This window comes from Podarcis vaucheri (assembly GCF_965113315.1).
Source record: "Podarcis vaucheri genome assembly, chromosome: 5".
NCBI lineage: Eukaryota > Metazoa > Chordata > Lepidosauria > Squamata > Lacertidae > Podarcis > Podarcis vaucheri.
Window position 1 is genome coordinate 105,166,793 of NC_138763.1, and position 18,984 is coordinate 105,185,776.

Below are 18,984 nucleotides of genomic sequence, written 5' to 3' on the forward strand. Positions count from 1 at the left end.
TTCCATTTGCAGAATAGTTTGAATCCAAACCATCAGCAAACAGACCACTCACTTTGAAGTTATCACCTAATGTCATAATGACATCAAGTAATTGACAGCTGGTGGCCCTAATGGCCTGTAAGGGTTGGTGGAGAAAGGAGACTGCTTGCATACTGGAAAAATTTCCCGACCAGTCTATGTGGTTTTGTATGGAGAAAGGACTCTTAATGAAAGGTGTATTTAAACCCTGTTAGAATTGAAGCATTATAATCAAGAAAAGCAGATGTATCTCCGATCTAGTTTAATGGCAAAGTACTCAAAATACCTATAATCAGTCCCAAACACATATCAATGAGTCTTCTGAGTGGAGATGTATAGGATTGCAGAGTTCCCTTTTCTTCTCTTACATATCATCATCTAGTCTCTAGATTTGGAATATTTACCATTAAAAGCTATCTTTAACCACAGTGTATCTAATGAACCTTCTGGATTCACCTCTCCGTCTTGGTTTATACCGACCATTCCTCTTGCGATGGCACCCAGTTGCAAGAATAATAGTGCAACAGCAAATCACAGTCAAGGAAAAACAGAGTGCCACCGGAAGCAGCCAGCTCCCCCTTTCTACTTCCTCCCAAGCTGATTTCTGGTCTTCATTGTCTGATGTGTAATTCCTGCCACTGTATACCTTGGTTTCGTTCAAGTGTTTGCTGCTGTTCAGATGGGCTGGGCTGGGCATGTGTGATAATATCTTGATAGATGTAACGGCAGTGCTAGGAAGTGCAGTTGCATTGTCAGACATGGCTGTTGAACCATTCTTTTCTGAGATGTTTGCCACTTTAGTAAAATAGTCCTTCAGTGGTGCATCTGCAGGTCCTAAATATGTGCTGGATGGAGACCTGTGAACAGGGGCAGGTGCAGTACTTGTGTTGCTGCTGTTACTTACCAGCTCTTGGACCACTGTAGAAGATAAGGATTCAGGAAGAAGGTACCTTGAACTAGCTGTTGAATTCTGGCATTTTTCTAAATTGGCAACCCTTGCACTTCCATGCACTTCCCATTTATTAAGAGAGGACCTGGTATTCATATCTTTGAAAGAGAGTTTCTCAAACACAAGAAGATCCGGATCAACCCCTGTCAAAGCAGAAACCAAGCACAAGTAAAGGCTTTAATGTCTGTGTCACCTAAATTCACCTGTGTTTCCTAACTATGGAAGCCTTCCTAGTTGCACACGATAACATGCCCATGAAGAGCATAGTGTATGAGTACTCTATGAGGGGCTGATTTTTAACATCTATACAAAGCCACTGGGAGCAGTCATTAGGGGATTTGGAGCTATGCAGGTGGAAATAGACCCACCCTGCCAAAGCTTGACATTCCTCCAAGGCACAGGAGCCTTGCCAGTAAATTTATCCTGCCTTACTAAAAAGCTTGACTGGTGGGTGTGGGAACTCATTGGGACAACTCCATAGCTTCTGTGCAGTTCTGGACTTCTTGCCCTAAACCTGGACTCCTTAAACTTTGACTGCTGTTTCTAGTTGCCTATTCCTACCAATTCCTGCCACCCAGTCCATACTGTTAGTCTGCCTCAATAAAGATCTCTTCAAAGAGGGTGTTTTGAGCAGCAGCCAGGACACCTGCCAGCTGAACCTATCTATGTGCAGTCTGTCTCCTCTTTATATTTCAGTAACCTGCAGAAATCAGGTGGGCAAAAGTGCCCATGAAGATACAAAGCTATAGGCTCAAAACAAAATGACTGAAGCATCTGCTAACCACCGTTCCACCTTCACAACATTGCTTCAATGCAATGCTTTGCAATATTACTGTGCTAGCTGAAGTTACTGAAGGTGAAGAAAAGTCACTGGACATATTTTCACACTCCTCTGCAAAGTGTCCCCAAAGTTCAAGTAGGATAGATTTGGTATGCTGCCAACCCCAACCTCACTCAAGAACTCACATTAGAAGTTGTTACGAGGGAAGAAGCATCTCTCCTCCTCATAGACACTGCAGACTGCCAAATCTATGTGAGGACGGGAATTGTCTCCATTTTTGCACTTAGCATTGTTATTCCATCCCTGGCAGGGAAATTGTTAAGAATTTCCCATAACTTTTTTACTCTAAATTTCCTTCTCCCAAATATGTTTTTTTTTAAAAAAATACTTTAATGTGTTACACACATTTGCAAGTGGCATGCAGCCCTTTCTTCTTTGTGTGTGCATAATGATGCCTTACCTGGTGTGATGTTGTATAACACAACATTGATCCAAGGCCTCAGTATGCAGCTCTCCAACGCTGGGCAATAAACATGCAGGCAGTTAAGACTCTGGTTACTGGTTTCACCATAGAAAACTGCCAAGTTACAGGAAACTAAAAACAGCAACAGAAGGAAGAAAAGCTTTGCATTGATTTCAGAATAAAGTTAAGGATACATATCATGCCTGTAGATCAGGGCTTGTCCACCTGGTCCCTACCGCCCACTAGTGGCCATTTCAGGGTTCTAGGTGGGCGGGGTCGGGGGTTCTACAGCACAAGCTGCATCCTCCTTCCATCGAGCACTGGGGGGCAGTAAGGAAATTTTACCATCCAGAAAGATGCTTTAGTGGGCAGTAGGTATAAAAAGGTTGACTATCCCTGCTATACATGAATACATCTCCTTTAGACCCGCCTGTGGGTGAAATAACCAGGCTTTTCTTCTGCCAGAGCTCACTGGGACTGTGTTCTGGCACCTCTCAGCTGGGCCCTGGAAGTGGAGGGAGAGACCTAACCAGACTCAGCAAAGCCTCACTGTACCTCCAGCTCATGAGGAGACCCTCAAAGGGGATATCCTCTACAGGCTCTGAAGAGGTGCAGGCAAGCCAGGGGCACAGTGGGGTTTTGCTGAGGCTCTACAACCTCCCAGGTAACAACTGACATGTGGGAAAGCTGTGCCTCAGCCGAGCAAGCCCCCATGCAACTTTGGCGCACGGAAGCCGGAGAGAGGTGGGGCAGGGGCTTGTTAAGTTGCTCTGCTGAGGGGCGAGCAGCCATGGGCCTCTTAGCAGAGCAGTTTAAAGAAGTCGCCCACCTGTTGCTCAGCCGCCTTTGCACTGGTGGGCAGGCCAGCCGCCTTGTTCTCCCAGGAGGAAGAGAACACACGCACCACGAAGGTGGCTGAGGCAGGACAAACCGAGTCTCACAGAGGCTGCCTCTGGCTCAAGAAAAGACGCCTCCCCCAGCCCAAAGATACCCTCTTTGGGCTCTGGGGTCAATCTTCTGAGGGAGGTGTGTTCCAGCACCTTTTGGTGTAGAAAAAAGCACTGGACATAACCTGTCTAAGTCCAGCACACCAGCTACTCCTATCACACAGGGTGAGTCTTGAAGCAGAACCTATAGCTGACCATTTCTATTTCAAAAAATCTGTGACCTGACGGAGTTGAAAATAAATAAATTGGGCAACCGACACAGAAACTGTTGACAGCTAGCTCGGATATCAAAAAGTGAGTGAGGCTATTTTTCTAGTTAATTGGCAGCCCTCTGTAGATGTATTCGTTCTTCTCTGACCCAGAAGCATCAGTACATCCATAGCCAAATCTAAAATGTCCAAGTATGCAAGGCAGAATTTGGTATGCTGGCAGAGTTACTTATCAGGATATCTAAACGTCTTTAAATGTGAGTTTTGTTGTGCGAGTTCAGTACTTGGGTAATGGATGAGCTCACTCCATTAGATCTGATTTCAATCAGCTCCTTTATCTTCCCAGCTCACATCTTGCGCCAGCTGTGTGACGTAGTACTGCTCTCTGTTAGAAAGCTCAGTTCCGAAACCTAACAATCTACGGCTGGAGAAAGGCAAGGGTGACCTTGGAAGACGGTTACAAATTGTAGCCGCATTGCTAAGTTGGGTAATGACAGACAGCTGTCTCAATCTTTTATAAAGGGGGTACACCAAAGGGAAAAAAGCAACAGGCAAAGCCAGCTAGGTGCAATGAGGATAATTTTATGAGTATTTCACAATGCATTTCAAATGCCATTTATCAGGCAAAATTGTTCAACAGTTAAATAGACACAACACTGCATCATCTTCCAGCCCTCCAGTTCTTGAGCAGCAGTGAGGGGTGGAGCTGTGCACTGGGAAATGTGATTTACATTATGATTACACCTCCTTGCTTTGTCTGTTGCATGCCTCAACCTATTGAAAATTCAGTTTCGATTAGAAATGTAAGCATGTCTCAGGAGGAATGATGTGGCCATGAACTTTCAGGGTGGAAGTAAATTAACCCAAACACAGGATTGCCAGAGAAAAGGGCAGGCTTGTGTCTAGTCCCCTTCCCATAACTTGAAGTAATAAAATACAGGAAAAGTGATATTGTAGCATAGCTATCCGCTGATTCTCCTTGTTGGTTATCACAGAAAATGTGGTATATGTCAGCTCCTGTTGTAAATGTTTATAAATTCTAATCACTTGTAATCAGTAGTGCTAGTTATTAACAAAATTTTCACAGTTAATTATCCAAACAAGAATCTTTAGGGTTCCAGCGTCATATAACTACAATGTTTGAATCTAATTAGTGCATGAATCTAATTAGTGCATGATAATAAGTCTGGCCCAACCCATAGCCGCGGACATGCCTTGGACCTGGTGTTTACCTCTATGGATGTTGGTGATCTGACACTAAGTAAAAGCGAAACGAAAGAAGTCCCATGGTCAGATCACTTGCTGGTGCAACTTGACTTCTCTGTGAACCTTCCCCTCTGCAGGGAGGTGGGACCGATTCGGATGGTCCGCCTCCTCCACTTAATGGATCCAAATGGTTTCCAGAGAGTAGTAGGGGATGTTGAAGGCCTTTCAGCTGATTCCCTGGTGGCCCACTGGAATGTGGAGTTAACCAGGGCTATTGACCGTTTGGCTCTGAAGCGCCCTCTCCGATTTCATGGAGCCTGGACAGCCCCGTGGTTTTCCACGGATCTGAGGGCAATGAAACAATCGTTGAGACGGCTAGAGCGCCGGTGGCGGATGACCCATTCTGAAGCTGACCGGACACGGGTTGGAGCTCAATGTCGAGCCTACCAAGTGGCGATAGCGATGGCGAAGAAGACTTTCTTCACTGCCACTATTGCATCTGTGAAAAACGGCAGCAGGAGACTCTTTCAGGTGGTTCGCAATTTAGCGGAACCACCTGCTCCATCAGGGCCAAGTACGGGCCACATGATCTCCTGCAATGACTTTGCAAAGTTTTTTGCAAATAAAGTCGCTCAGTTTCGAGAAGAGGTAGACTCCACCGTGGGAGCAGGGCCGGGGCGGGAGAGTGCTAGAGTCCTGTCTAGTCAAGTTGCGTGGGATCAGTTCCAATCTGTTACCCCCGAGGATGTGGACAGGCTGCTTAGATGAGTGAAACCAACCACTTGTCTCCTTGATCCTTGCCCATCCTGGCTGATAAAAGCGAGCCGGGAAGGGCTGGGCGATGGGCTTCGTGGGGTGGTGAATGCTTCCCTCCATGAGGGAGCCTTCCCAGACCCGCTGAAAGAGGCGGTTATTAAACCGCTTCTTAAAAAACCATCTTTAGATGCGGCCACGATGGCCAACTATCGCCCAATCTCAAATCTTCCATTCTTGGGCAAGGTGATTGAGCGAGTGGTTGCTGAACAACTCCAGGCACGACTGGAAGAAGCGGACCATTTGGATCCCTTCCAGTCGGGATTCAGGCCTCATCACGGGACTGAAACTGCCTTGGTCGCACTGGTTGATCTCTGGCGGGCTAGGGACAAAGGTGAGAGCTGTTTCCTAGTTCTGCTGGATATCTCAGCGGCGTGTGATACCATCAACCACAACATCCTTCTGGACCGTCTTGAGGGGCTGGGAGCTGGGGGCAATGTCATACAGTGGTTCCGCTCCTTCCTCCTGGGCCGTGTCCAGAAAGTGGTGGGGGGGGATGAGTGTTCAGACCCCTGGGCTCTCACTTGTGGGGTGCCTCAGGGTTCTGTCCTCTCCCCCATGCTTTTCAACATCTACATGCAGCCGCTGGGAGAGATCATCAGGGGGTTTGGGCTGGGTGTTCATCAGTATGCGGATGATACCCAGCTCTACCTCTCTTTCAAATCAGAACCAGTGAAGGCAGTGACAGTCCTGTGTCAGTGTCTGGAGGCAGTTGGAGGATGGATGGCGGCTAACAGATTGAGATTGAATCCTGACAAGACAGAAGTACTGTTTTGGGGGGACAGGAGGCGGGCAGGTGTGGAGGATTCCCTGGTCCTGAATGGGGTAACTGTGCCCCTGAAGGACCAGGTGCGCAGCCTGGGAGTCATTTTGGACTCACAGCTGTCCATGGAGGCACAGGTCAAATCCGTGTCCAGGGCAGCTGTGTACCAGCTCCATCTGGTATGCAGGCTGAGACCCTTCCTGTCCGCAGACTGTCTCCCCAGAGTGGTGCATGCTCTGGTTGTCTCCCGCTTGGACTACTGCAATGCGCTCTGCGTGGGGCTACCTTTGAAGGTGACCCGGAAACTACAACTAATCCAGAACGCGGCAGCCTGACTGGTGACTGGGAGCGGCCGCCAAGACCATATAACACCGGTTTTGAAAGACCTACATTGGCTCCCAGTACATTTCCGAGCACAATTCAAAGCGTTGGTGCTGACCTTTAAAGCCCTAAACGGCCTCGGTCCAGTATTCCTGAAGGAGTGTCTCCACCCCCATCGTTCTTCCTGGACACTGAGGTCCAGCGCTGAGGGCCTTCTGGCGGTTCCCTCCCTGTGAGAAGCCAAGTTACAGGGAACCAGGCAGAGGGCCTTCTCAGGAGTGGCACCTGTCCTGTGGAACGCCCTCCCATCAGATGTCAAAGCGATAAACAACTACCTGACATTCAGAAGACATCTGAAGGCAGCCCTGTTTAGGGACATTTTTAATGTTTAATGCTGTGTTGTGTTTTTAATATTTGATTGGGAGCCGCCCAGAGTGGTTGGAGAAACCCAGCCAGATGGACGGGGTATAAATAAATTATCATCATCATCAATAATAATTATTATTATTATCAGTGTGTCCCAAAATATCCCTTTTTATATGGGCTTTCCAAGCTATCCCATTTCCATAGCATAAACTCTTCAGAGGTCAGAGTCATGTACTTCTCCATACAGCAATCAGAAAAGATGCATAGGCAGTCAAAACACTGGTTAGCTACAAAAGGAAAAAGTTTATAAACTATTGGTATAGGGAAAAATGCTAGTTGCAGACTCTATTCTGGTCTGAAACGAAAAAGGCTGGTTAAAGCCATGTGCTGGAACAACCAGCACAGAGCTCCTTACATACTAAAGTCCACATGGAGAGTGAAAAAGATAACGAAGACCGGGGGTGGATCTACACATGGGGAGGGGGGACACTATAAACAAGTCAGAAATTAGAGTGGTATAAGAAAAAAAATTTAAACCCTATGGAAAAAGTGTACAAAACAGTACTTCTGTCTTGTCAGGATTCAACCTCAATCTGTTAGCCGCCATCCATCCTCCAACCACCTCCAGACACTCACACAGGACCTTCACCCCCTTCACTGGTTCTGATTTGAAAGATAGGTAGAGCTGGGTATCATCCGCATATTGATGAACACCCAACCCAACCCCCCTGATCTCTCCCAGTGGCTGCATGTAGATGTTGAAAAGCATGGGGGAGAGGACAGAACCCTGAGGCACCCCACAAGTGAGAGCCCAGGGGCCTGAACACTCATCCCCCACCACCACTTGGAACCACTGTATAACAGTGCCCCCAGCTCCCAGCCCCTCTAGACAGTCCAGAAGGATGTAGTGGTCGATGGCATCAAAGGCCGCTGAGAGGTCCAGCAGAACTAGGAAACTGAAGGGCACATTTTACAGCCTATATTTTCATGCTTTGTTTGTTGCATGTTTTGTGCTGGTAAATCTCTACTGTGTTTGCCTTGGGTCTTGACAGAATCTTCTTATATTTGTATTATTTATTGCCATTAGCACTATAATGTTTGCATTAAGGATCAATTCAGAAATGTAACTAGAAATTTGAAAACAACAACTGAAGGCCAAATTATGGTTCATAGCTCCAGTGAAAGAACAAAGAATGGCACTAGATTAGATGTATTCTTCTTTACTTTCAAATGAAATGTATTAATTCCAAATTTTAGATCCATTATTTATAGGAAGAGGATGATAATTTGACAGCTCACAGACAACAGGGTGAATTTTGGCCCTAATATTTTAGTATTTCTTCAATATGAAAGGTGGCAACATGGGTCAGTGGGCATCTTGCAAGGAGAACAATACACTTGGCACGCAGAGACTCTTTGTAACCTTCTATGGATCTCCTATCACTTAGAGCCAGGCTCTCACAACAAGAAGGCCGTAAGCACTTCCCATTTCTTTCTAGTAGGAAATAGCAACCACTCCCCTTCATGGATCACTGCCTTGCTGTGGCGAAGGGGCTTGAAGAACTCAGAGAAGCTATGCACTACGCCGAGCAGGGCACCCAAGATGAACAGGTCATAGTGGAGAGTTTCGACCAAACGTGATCCACCTGGAGGAGGAACTGGCAAGCCACTCCAGTATCCCTGCCAAGAAAACTCCATGGACAAAGACAACAGGCATATAAAAGTTATGACGCTGGAAGATGAGCCCCTCAGGTTGGAAGGTGTCCAACATGCTACTGGGGAAGAGCGGAGGACAAGTACAATTAGATTCAGAGCTGATGAAGCAGCTGGGCTAAAGCCGAAAGGTCGCTCACTTGCAGATATGCCTGGAAGCGAAAGGAAAGTCCAATGCTGTAAAGGAAAATATTGCATAGGAACCTGGAATGTAAGAACCATGAACCCTGGTAAGCTGGATGTGGTCAAAAATGAGATGGCAAGAATATTGACATCCTGGGCATCAGTGAACTAAAATGGGCAGGAATGGGCGAATTCAGTTCGGAAGACCATCATATCTACTACTGTGGGCAAAAATCCCGCAAAATAAATGGAGTGGCCCTCAAAGTCAACAAAAGAGTGGTGAAAGCTGTACTGGGATGCAATCTCAAAAATGATAGAATCATAGAATCATAGAATCATAGAGTTGGAAGAGACCACAAGGGCCATCGAGTCCAACCCCCTGCCAAGCAGGAAACACCATCAGAGCACTCCTGACATATGGTTGTCAAGCCTCTGCTTAAAGACCTCCAAAGTAGGAGACTCCACCACACTCCTTGGCAGCAAATTCCACTGTCGAACAGCTCTTACTGTCAGGAAGTTCTTCCTAATGTTTAGGTGGAATCTTCTTTCTTGTAGTTTGGATCCATTGCTCCGTGTCCGCTTCTCCGGAGCAGCAGAAAACAACCTTTCTCCCTCCTCTATGTGACATCCTTTTATATATTTGAACATCACCCCTTAACCTCCTCTTCTCCAGGCTAAACATGCCCAGCTCCCTTAGCCGTTCCTCATAAGGCATCGTTTCCAGGCCTTTGACCATTTTGGTTGCCCTCCTCTGGACACGTTCCAGTTTGTCAGTGTCCTTCTTGAATTGTGGTGCCCAGAACTGGACACAGTACTCCAGGTGTGGTCTGACCAGAGCAGAATACAGTGGCACTATTACTTCCCTTGATCTAGATGCTATACTCCTATTGATGCAGCCCAGAATTGCATTGGCTTTTTTAGCTGCCGCGTCACACTGTTGGCTCATGTCAAGTTTGTGGTCAACCAAGACTCCTAGATCCTTTTCACATGTACTGCTCTCGAGAATGATCTCGATACGAATCCAAGGCAGACCATTTAACATCACAGTAATCCAAGTTTATGCACCAACTACTGGTGCTGAAGAAACTGAAATTGACCAGTTCTATGAAGACTTACAACATCTTATAGAAATGACACCAAAGAAGGATGTTCTTCTCATTATAGGGGATTGGAATGCTAAAGTAGGGAGTCAAGAGATAAAAGGAACAACTGGCAAGTTTGGCCTTGGAGTTCAAAACGAAGCAGGGCAAAGGCTAATAGAGTTCTGCCAAGAGAACAAGCTAGTCATCACAAACAATCTTTTCCAACAACACAAGAGATGACTCTACACATGGACATCACCAGATGGTCAGTATCAAAATCAGATTGATTATATTCTCTGCAGCCAAAGATGGAGAAGCTCTATACAGTCAGCAAAAACAAGACCTGGAGCTGACTGTGGCTCAGATCATCAACTTCTTATAGCAAAATTCAAGCTTAAACTGAAGAAAGTAGGAAAAACCACTGGGCCAGTAAGATACAATCTAAATCAAATCCCTTATGAATACACAGTGGAAGTGAGGAACAGGTTTAAGGATTTAGATTTGGTGGACAGAGTGCCTGAAGAACTATGGATGGAGGCTCGTAACATTATACAGGAGGCAGCAACGAAAACCATCCGAATGAAAAGGAAATGCAAGAAAGCAAAGTGGCTGTCCAACGAGGCCTTACAAATAGCGGGGGGGAGAAGGCAAGCAAAATTCGAGGGAGATAGTGAAAGATACAGGAAATTGAATGCAGATTTCCAAAAAATAGCAAGGAGACACAATAAGGCCTTCTTAAACGAGCAATGCAAAGAAATAGAGGAAAACAACAGAATGGGAAGAACCATATGTTCAAGAAAATTGAAGATATGAAAGGAAAATTTCGTACAAAGATTACCATAATAAAGGACAAAAGTGGAAAGGACCTAACAGAAGCAGAAGACATCAAGAGGAGGTGGCAAGAATACACAGAGGAATTATACCAGAAAGATATGGATGGCTCGTACAGCCCAGGTGGTGTGGTTGCTGACCTTGAGCCAGACATCCTGGAGAGTGAAGTCAAATGAGCTTGGAAAGCACTGCGAATAACAAGGCCAGTGGAAGTGATGGTATTCCAGCTGAACTATTTAAATTTTTAAAAGATGATGCTGTTAAGGTGCTACACTAAATATGCCAGCAAGTTTGGAAAACTCAGCAGTGGCCAGAGGATTGGAGAAGATCAGTCTACATCCCAATGCCAAAGAAGGGCAGTGCCAAAGAATGCTCCAACTACCGCACAATTGCACTCATTTCACACGCTAGCAAGTTTATGCTTAAAATTCTACAAGGCAGGCTTAAGCAGTATGTGGACTGAGAACTTCCAGAAGTGCAAGCTGGATTTTGAAGGGGCAGAGGAACCAGAGACCAAATTGCAAACATGCGCTAGATTATGGAGAAAGCTAGAGAGTTCCAGAAAGACATCTACTTCTGCTTCATTGACTATGCAAAAGCCTTTGACTGTGTCAACCACAGCAAACTATGGCAAGTTCTTAAAGAAATGGGAGTGCCTGATCACCTCATCTGTCTCCTGAGAAATCTCTACTGTATGTGGGACAAGAAGCTACAGTTAGAACTGGATATGGAACAACTGATTGGTTCAAAATTGGGAAAGGAGCACGACAAGGCTGTATATTGTCTCCCTGCTTATTTAACTTATATGCAGAATTCATCATGCGAAAGGCTGGGCTGGATGAATCCCAAACCGGAATTAAGATTGCCGGAAGAAATATCAACAACCTCAGATATGCAGATGACACAAGCTTGATGGCAGAAAGTGAGGAGGAATTAAATAACCTTTTAATGAGGGTGAAAGAGGAGAGCGCAAAATATGGTCTGAAGCTTCACATCAAAAAAACGAAGATCATGGCCACTGGTCCCATCACCTCCTGGCAAATAGAAGGGGAGGAAATGGAGGCAGTGAGAGATTTTACTTTCTTGGGCTCCATGATCACTGCAGATAGTGACAGCAGTCACGAAATTAAAAGATGCCTGCTTCTTGGAAGAAAAGCAATGACAAACCTAGACAGCATCTTAAAAAGCAGAGACATCACCTTGCCAACAAAGTTAAAGCTATGGTTTTCCCAGTAGTGATGTATTGAAGTGAGAGCTGGACCATAAAGAAGGCTGATCGCTGAAGAATTGATGCTTTTGAATTATGGTGCTGGAGGAGACTCTTGAGAGTCCCATGGACTGCAAGAAGATCAAACCTATCCATTCTGAAGGAAATCACCTCTGAGTGCTCACTGGAAGGACAGATCCTGAAGCTGAGGCTCCAATACTTTGGCCACCTCATGAGAAGAGAAGACTCCCTGGAAAAGACCGTAATGCTGGGAAAGATGGAGGGCACAAAGGAGAAGGGGACGACGGAGGATGAGATGGTTGGACAGTGTTCTCGAAGCTACGAACATGAATTTGTCCCAACTGCGGGAGGCAGTGGAAGACAGGAGTGCCTGGCGTGCTCTGGTCCAGGGGGTCATGAATAGTCGGACATGACTAAACGACTAAACAACAACAAGCAACCACTCATTTATGTCAGAGAAAGCAAAGGGGAAACCCAAGGACACAATTCAAGTGGGCCTCTATTAAGCTCCTATTTACATCTTTCCTCTGCGTAGCCTCATTCTGCGTTCTGTTTCTTTGTCACTGTTGTCTTGAGGGTGACAGAATGCTTTTATACTTGCATGTATGCATGCAAAAGGATGCGGGTGGCACTGTGGTCTAAACCACAGAGCCTGGGGCTTGCCAATCAGAAGGTCCGTGTTTTGAATCCCCACGACGGGGTGAGCTCCCATTGCTCAGTCCCTGCTCCTGCCAACATAGCAGTTCAAAAGCACATCAAAGTGCAAGTAGATAAATCGGTACTCCTCCGGCGGGAAAGTAAACGGCATTTCCGCTGTTCTGGTTTGCCAAAAGCGGCTTAGTCATGCTGGCCACATGACCCAGAAGCTGTACACTGGTTCCCTCAGCTAGGAAAGCAAGATGAGCACCACAACCTCAGAGTTCCAGTTACAGATAGGTAGCCGTGTTGGTCTGCCATAGTCAAAATAAAAAAATTCCTTCCAGTAGCACCTTAAAGACCAACTAAGTTAGTTCTTGGTATGAGCTTTCGTGTGCATGCACACTTCTTCAGATACACGTATCTGAAGAAGTATGTATCTGAAGAAGTGTGCATGCACACGAAAGCTCATACCAAGAACTAACTTAGTTGGCCTTTAAGGTGCTACTGGAAGGAATTTTTTTATTTTAACCTCAGAGTTGTTTGCGACTGGACCCAACAGTCAGGGGTCCCTTTACCTTTGCCTTTATGCATGCATAGTTACAAATCATACACCTTCATCAGCTGAACAGTTAATGCTTTGTTTTTAACATGGACTGCTTTGATCTTTTACAGAGGAAGAAGATGAATTCTTACCATTCTTTAGGAGGCAGCAGGTCCGGCTGCATTGTTGGGCTGTAGCTTCTGTGTAGACTTTGAGAATGTAGGCCCCTCTTCTCTGTGAACGCTCCAGATCAACTGTAAGGCCCGGGAATCGTCGAATCCAACAATTCTTATAATAAGTGGTGGATGAGCAAATGCAGTCTGATCTCCATGCCCAGCCCAAAAGCAGAAAGACTTCCAACACAGCCATCAGCAGAAACATCTCAGTAAAAGGTTTTTCTCCAAAGTAGAAACATTGTCCACCAGGGAACCTATTGTGATGTGTCAATGCTGCTGGGCTAAACAATCTTCTCACAAATTATGGTCATGGTCTTCCAGAGTAAAACTATGCTGTCTTGACAAAGTCATTTTGAAGCATATAGAGTGGGTTTTTTCATCATCTCTGGGCTGCAGTTTGTGGAGCAATGAAAGACACTCTGAAGCTGGCCAGATTTATCTCTTCCCACTGTTCACTGTGGTTGAGCTCTTAAAACTGTGCCCCATGATCTTGATTTGGTTGTGCTTAGTGTGTTTAGGCCTGGTAGAACAAGGGGTAGTGTAATAAAAATTTTAGTCTTTGTTACTGCTGTGCTAGAAAAGAATGTTACTTTTCTCTCTTAAATGAAGTGATCACTGCATTTGTATTTACTTTGAACCTCCATAACAAGAAGCTAGTAGTTTATTAACCAAACCCTACTGCTCAACATTACTCTGGCCACACTTAGCTGTGTGACTGCAAACCCTAGCACTTATCAAATGTTAAGTCCCATCAAACACAATGGCATTTACTTCCAAGTAAATATGCACAGGATCAGGCTGCACTTTTCACTAAATCCTATGGGATTTCAGTGTGTGCCTAACATGTGTGTTGGCATAGGAATACAGGATTGCAACCTCAGGATATATATTTTTAAGTGATAAATAAATGTCCCTTTAATTCCATTAGTCATTTTTCAAATATCCAATAGTTTGTGGGATTTAATCCATTGGTGCAGTCAAATGCAACATTCCTTATTTCCCTAGAGTGGGCACAGGCAGGGGGACATCCAGTCAGGGTAACGTCCTCTTCCACTGGTCTGGAGCATCCTCTCCCTGCATGTGACCTGGGAGATGGACATGGCTCTGGCTGACTCCACAAAAGAGCCGAGTCATGCAGCCATTTTCTCAGTTTTGTTCCAGTGTTGTCTTGTTCTCTCTTTTGCTGCCATGCTGCTCTCCTGCAGCCATTTTGTTATCTTAATGTAACTTTTATTGTCTGCTGGCTCTCAGCCAGCAGCACATGAGCTCAGTCTCCCTAGGACAGGCATGGCCAAACCTGGTCCTCCAGCTGTTTTGGGACTACAACTCCCATCATCCCTAGCTAACATGATGGGAGTTGTAGTCCTAAAACAGCTGGAGGGCCACGTTTGGCCATGCCTGCCCTAGGAGATGAACTCAGTTTCTATGTGTAACCACTAAGTAAAGCCTGTCTTTCAGAGATCATATTGTGAACTGAAATGTGAGTAATTCTTTTGTTACTTTAGGCACCAGGAAAAAAAATCTTAACTAAAAGATTCAAATGAATCTGCAAACAAGCTTCCAGCTATATTGAGGGGAATCTGCTCTGCTACATCACTCACTAGCATGAGTGAAGGAAGGATAATACTTTTTCAATATATCCTTTCCTACTACCCTTAACATTCCCACATAGTTAAGATGGAAGAGAAAGAGAACGTAGATGATATTATTACAACTATTACTTTTGTTTACTACTGCTGCTAATACTACAACAAAATAAGAGGGGACTCACAACAAAAGGTTGCAGTACAGTGGTACCTCAGTGTATGAACTTAATCCATTCTGGAAGTCCGTTCTTAAACCGAAACCACTCTTAAACCGAGGCGTGCTTTCCCTAATGAGACCTCCCGCCACTGGTGCCCTTCCACTAGACCGAGGTAAAGTTCGCAATCCGGAACACCACCTCCAGTTTTGCAGAGTTCGTAAACCGAATAGTTCATAAACAGGGCTGTTCTTAAACCGAGGTACCACAGTATAACCCTAGCTCCTAAAAGTTGTTCTCCTGTGCAGGATGCTAACCAACTTGGAACAAGTAACATGCAGCATGTTCAGAGCTCACAGAGCAGAGGAGGTTCCAGGAAGGGGAAAGGGAATCTTTTTTCTTTTCTTCCCCCCTCTCCTGAAACTTTCCCCCATTTTATTTTAGGGCACTAAAGAGCTTAGATTTGGTGTCAGATTAGTCATGAAAAGAGGGCAAGCCTTCCGGGTTAGCGCCATCGGCAATGGCGGAGTTCCTCTGACCGAGAGGAACCCGCTCTGCGAAAATCGGGTCTTGCCACGGCGGTGAAGGCGGAGACCCTTTAAAAATCCCAGGCGGAGGAAGCCTGGGAATGTGGGATTTGGCTGACACCAGGAGCGCCTCCCCTACTCGCAGGGAAACTGCCCCAAGCAGTCCTTAGATTCTGATATCTGTAGAAATTTTGAGCGGTGACTTAAAAGGTAAAATGGTACAAGTAAGTCTCACTTCTAAAAAGAAAAAAAAATGTTTGCTTGTAATACCAAAATGATTTTTATAAATATATCTATAGTTTCCCTATTTTTAGTAACAATTGCTTCTGCTGCAATTAATTTGTTAGGTAAAATTCCAAATCAGAATAATTACTATCTGGTAGGTAATTATGGGTAGTTATCCATAGTGGCTGATCCCAGCATTCAGTTTTGATTTTCACTTTTAATTATAGGATTGCATGCATTTTAATTTACACTACATTGTTGTAGCTGTTGTTGCTGGGATCCCTCTGTCTTGAGAGACAATGGAGTGAGCCTCCGAGGGTGAAATCAACCCCTGCATTTGCAGCACTGAAGTGGCCTCCCCAGACACAAGGCTGAGCAGCGCACATGGAGAGCCTGGTCTGCCCAGCCTGGCTGGTGGGGTCCAAAGGAAAGCAGAGCGATACATTTAGCACCAGTTTGGCTACAGGAGTTGCCAGAAGGAGGCGTACAAGGTGCCATCCAGCTGTTGCCTTAGAGACTCCATACCCATTTGTGTTCGCTTTACTCCTTAGTATTGTCTTCTCCTGAAGATACCCCGCAAGGCAGCGGAGGTTTAGGATGGAAGTTTCCCTTCTAGATGGGCTACCTTCCCATCTGCCCTTCTTCTTGGAAGTAAGTCCCACGGAACAAGGGACTTCCAGATATGTAACAGAACTTAACTTTTTGGGATCTTTTAAATTGTTTTTTAATGTATATACTCTTGTAAACCATTGTGTTATTTTTGTGACTAGCAGTGCATATTCTAAATAAATGTCTACTCAGAAGTAAGTCCCATTAAGTTCAGTGTGGCTGTTGGAACATCCATACTGGAGCAAACTAAGGCCCGGGGGTTGGATCCAGCCCAATCACCTTCTACATCCGGCGGTCCGGGAATTGGTGTGTATTTACATGAGTAGAATGTGCCCTTTTATTTAAAATGCGTCTCTGGGTTATTTGTGGGACATAGAAATTCGTTCACCCCCCCAAAAAAAAATATAGTTCGGCCCTCCACAAAGTCTGAGGGACAGTGGACCGGCCCCCTGCTGAAAAAGTTTGCTGACCCCCGTCCCAGACTTTCCCCCTTTTAAATGCAGGTTTGTTTTTTATCCTGGCTCTTTCAGACTTTCTGAGGATTAGAAAAAAAACCTCACTTGAAAGGGGAAATTGTAAAGTTTGTGATAGTGAACGTGTAGCATGGACAGTAATGGGGAGAGAGGATTCTGTGAATCTACATTTTGCCCCCAGTCAATCATCATATATCCCAGCTGCAGCCTCTTTCTATGGATCATGCTTATCTCATTACCTCTTCTAAGAAGATTTGATACCAGATTTCTCTCATAATTCTCCCTGTTCCTCTCCAGACCTTGAATTCTCAATCAGCTTAAGTAGACGCTCTGATACAAATCTTCCGTGTGAGGAATATTTTGCCTGAAATTTGATATTTTATATCCTTGTATCCTAGACAGAAGAATTAAAAACACAAATATGGCTATAGCAAAACTTACCAGAAGCAAGCACTCTATCGGTTTTCTTACCTGCACTCTGTAGAAGTGACTGTAACTCCAAAAGGAAAAAGCAGGATAGAATTTGTTGGCAGGCAGGATAGCTAGGATTATGCTGTGTGCAAAAAGGACCATTTCTAAATCCATGCATAACTCTCCATTGACAGATATGAAACTTGCTTTAATGCTAGCTATGGATTTATTTTTAAAATGCCTGCTCGAAAGCAGCAAGTCTATTTTAAATTGCTAGCAAGCTCTCTGGTGAATAGCCTTGCACACTCTCCCTACCTGCCTGAGCAGACAATAGCAGAATGACTCCTTTGAGAGCCAGTGCCTGGCTGTTAACCCCTTTCCTGCCAAAGACAACGGAAACCATGTCAACCTGATACTGGCCAATTAAGGCCATATATTGACCCAATGTATTGGTTCTTTGTTCCTGAGGTCTGGCAGACAGAGAACCCTTTACCTTGTTTCAGTCTGGCTTCAGGTCAAACCAGACCCAACAGGGCCAGCAAGAAGGGGCTCTACTTTTTCCTTTGGGAATATTTTCCCTGATGAAAATCACATATAAAGCTACTGTTTCCCTCAGCAGGTAAAGTATGTATATGCACAGGCTTTTGTTTCCATAATCAATAAGAGAATTCACAATCCTGATCTGAATTCTCTCTGCCCCCTGCATGCATTAGAAAAACAGAGATGCAGCCACGCATCTCCACATCCGCGTGGGACTTCAGGCGTCAAGTACCAAGGATGCAGTGGCAATGCTGATATTCAAAGACCTGATCGTACAGAAACGGGGCCCCTCAGTTTAAAGGGATTTACTTCCAACTAAATGTCCATGTCTAGTTGTGTGGGTTGGGCTTCAGAATTCAGAAGAATTCTGCTGTTACACCCAGATTTTGCTTGTGTGCTTCCCACAGGCTTCTGGTTGGGCCCTGTGAGAAGATGGTCTGATTCAGCAGTGCTCTTCTTAGGCATCATTTTTTATTATGTATACACATATTTTAATTGTGTAGATTTGTCTTTAAAAGTTTTGCTGATTTATCTGTGTTTCATTGATAATTTTATTATGTACACCAGAATATTTTGATATAGTTTTCTATATAAAAGAAATGATCTAATTTTTGTATACAGTGGTACCTTGGGTTACATACGCTTCAGGTTACAGACGCTTCAGGTTACAGACTCCACTAACCCAGAAATAGTACCTCGGGTTAAGAACTTTGCTTCAGGATGAGAACAGAAATCGCACTGCGGCAGTGGGAGGCCCCATTAGCTAAAGTGGTGCTTCAGGTTAAGAACAGTTTCAGGTTAAGAACAAACCTCCGGAACGAATTAAGTTCTTAACCCGAGGTACCACTGCATTATGTTTTTCTAGACAAAGGGAAGTTTGTGACACAGGGCATAATTAGGTTAAGAAACTAGTCACCACAAGCTACACTGAACCTCCATGTCCCATGGCAGTCTATGCCTGAACAGTAGATGTTTCCAGAAGCCACTGTCTTATTGTTGGACTGCATGAACTTGGCCTGGCCAAGCAGTGCAATTGTGAACTAAGGTTATGCTGTAAACTACAACCCATCTTGGCAACGCAATAGCACATTGCAGAGAGGGCAGAGAGAGCCGTGATATGCAAGAAGACACCATTCTGTGCTTCACAGAACAAAAAGCCTTCACACTGCATGACCTTAATGGAATGAGCCCCTACAGAAGAAGTTTTCTACCCACCTGACCCTGGTTTTAGACTGCTAGGGAGCCCTCTTCACCTGAGGCAGGCACAAAGAAATTCCATTCTGCAGCCT

The 18,984-nt window shown here is 45.0% G+C and overlaps 1 protein-coding gene across 2 annotated transcripts; it reads right to left on the bottom strand.

The window, feature by feature from the left end:
• Positions 1-265: 265 nt before the first annotated feature.
• Positions 266-17,687, bottom strand: MANSC4 (MANSC domain containing 4). Of its 2 annotated transcripts, none has more exons than XM_082223282.1 (4): positions 17,216-17,687; positions 13,146-13,689; positions 2,209-2,343; positions 266-1,110 (listed from the first exon to the last, which is right to left on the bottom strand). In XM_082223282.1, the coding sequence occupies exons 2-4, from the start codon at positions 13,372-13,374 to the stop codon at positions 425-427; spliced, it is 1,050 nt and encodes a 349-aa protein (XP_082079408.1). In that variant the 5' UTR covers positions 13,375-13,689; positions 17,216-17,687; the 3' UTR covers positions 266-424. The 2 variants fall into 2 exon arrangements, with proteins under 2 accessions (XP_082079408.1, XP_082079407.1); XM_082223281.1 differs by having other exon boundaries at positions 16,984-17,687.
• Positions 17,688-18,984: the final 1,297 nt, after the last annotated feature.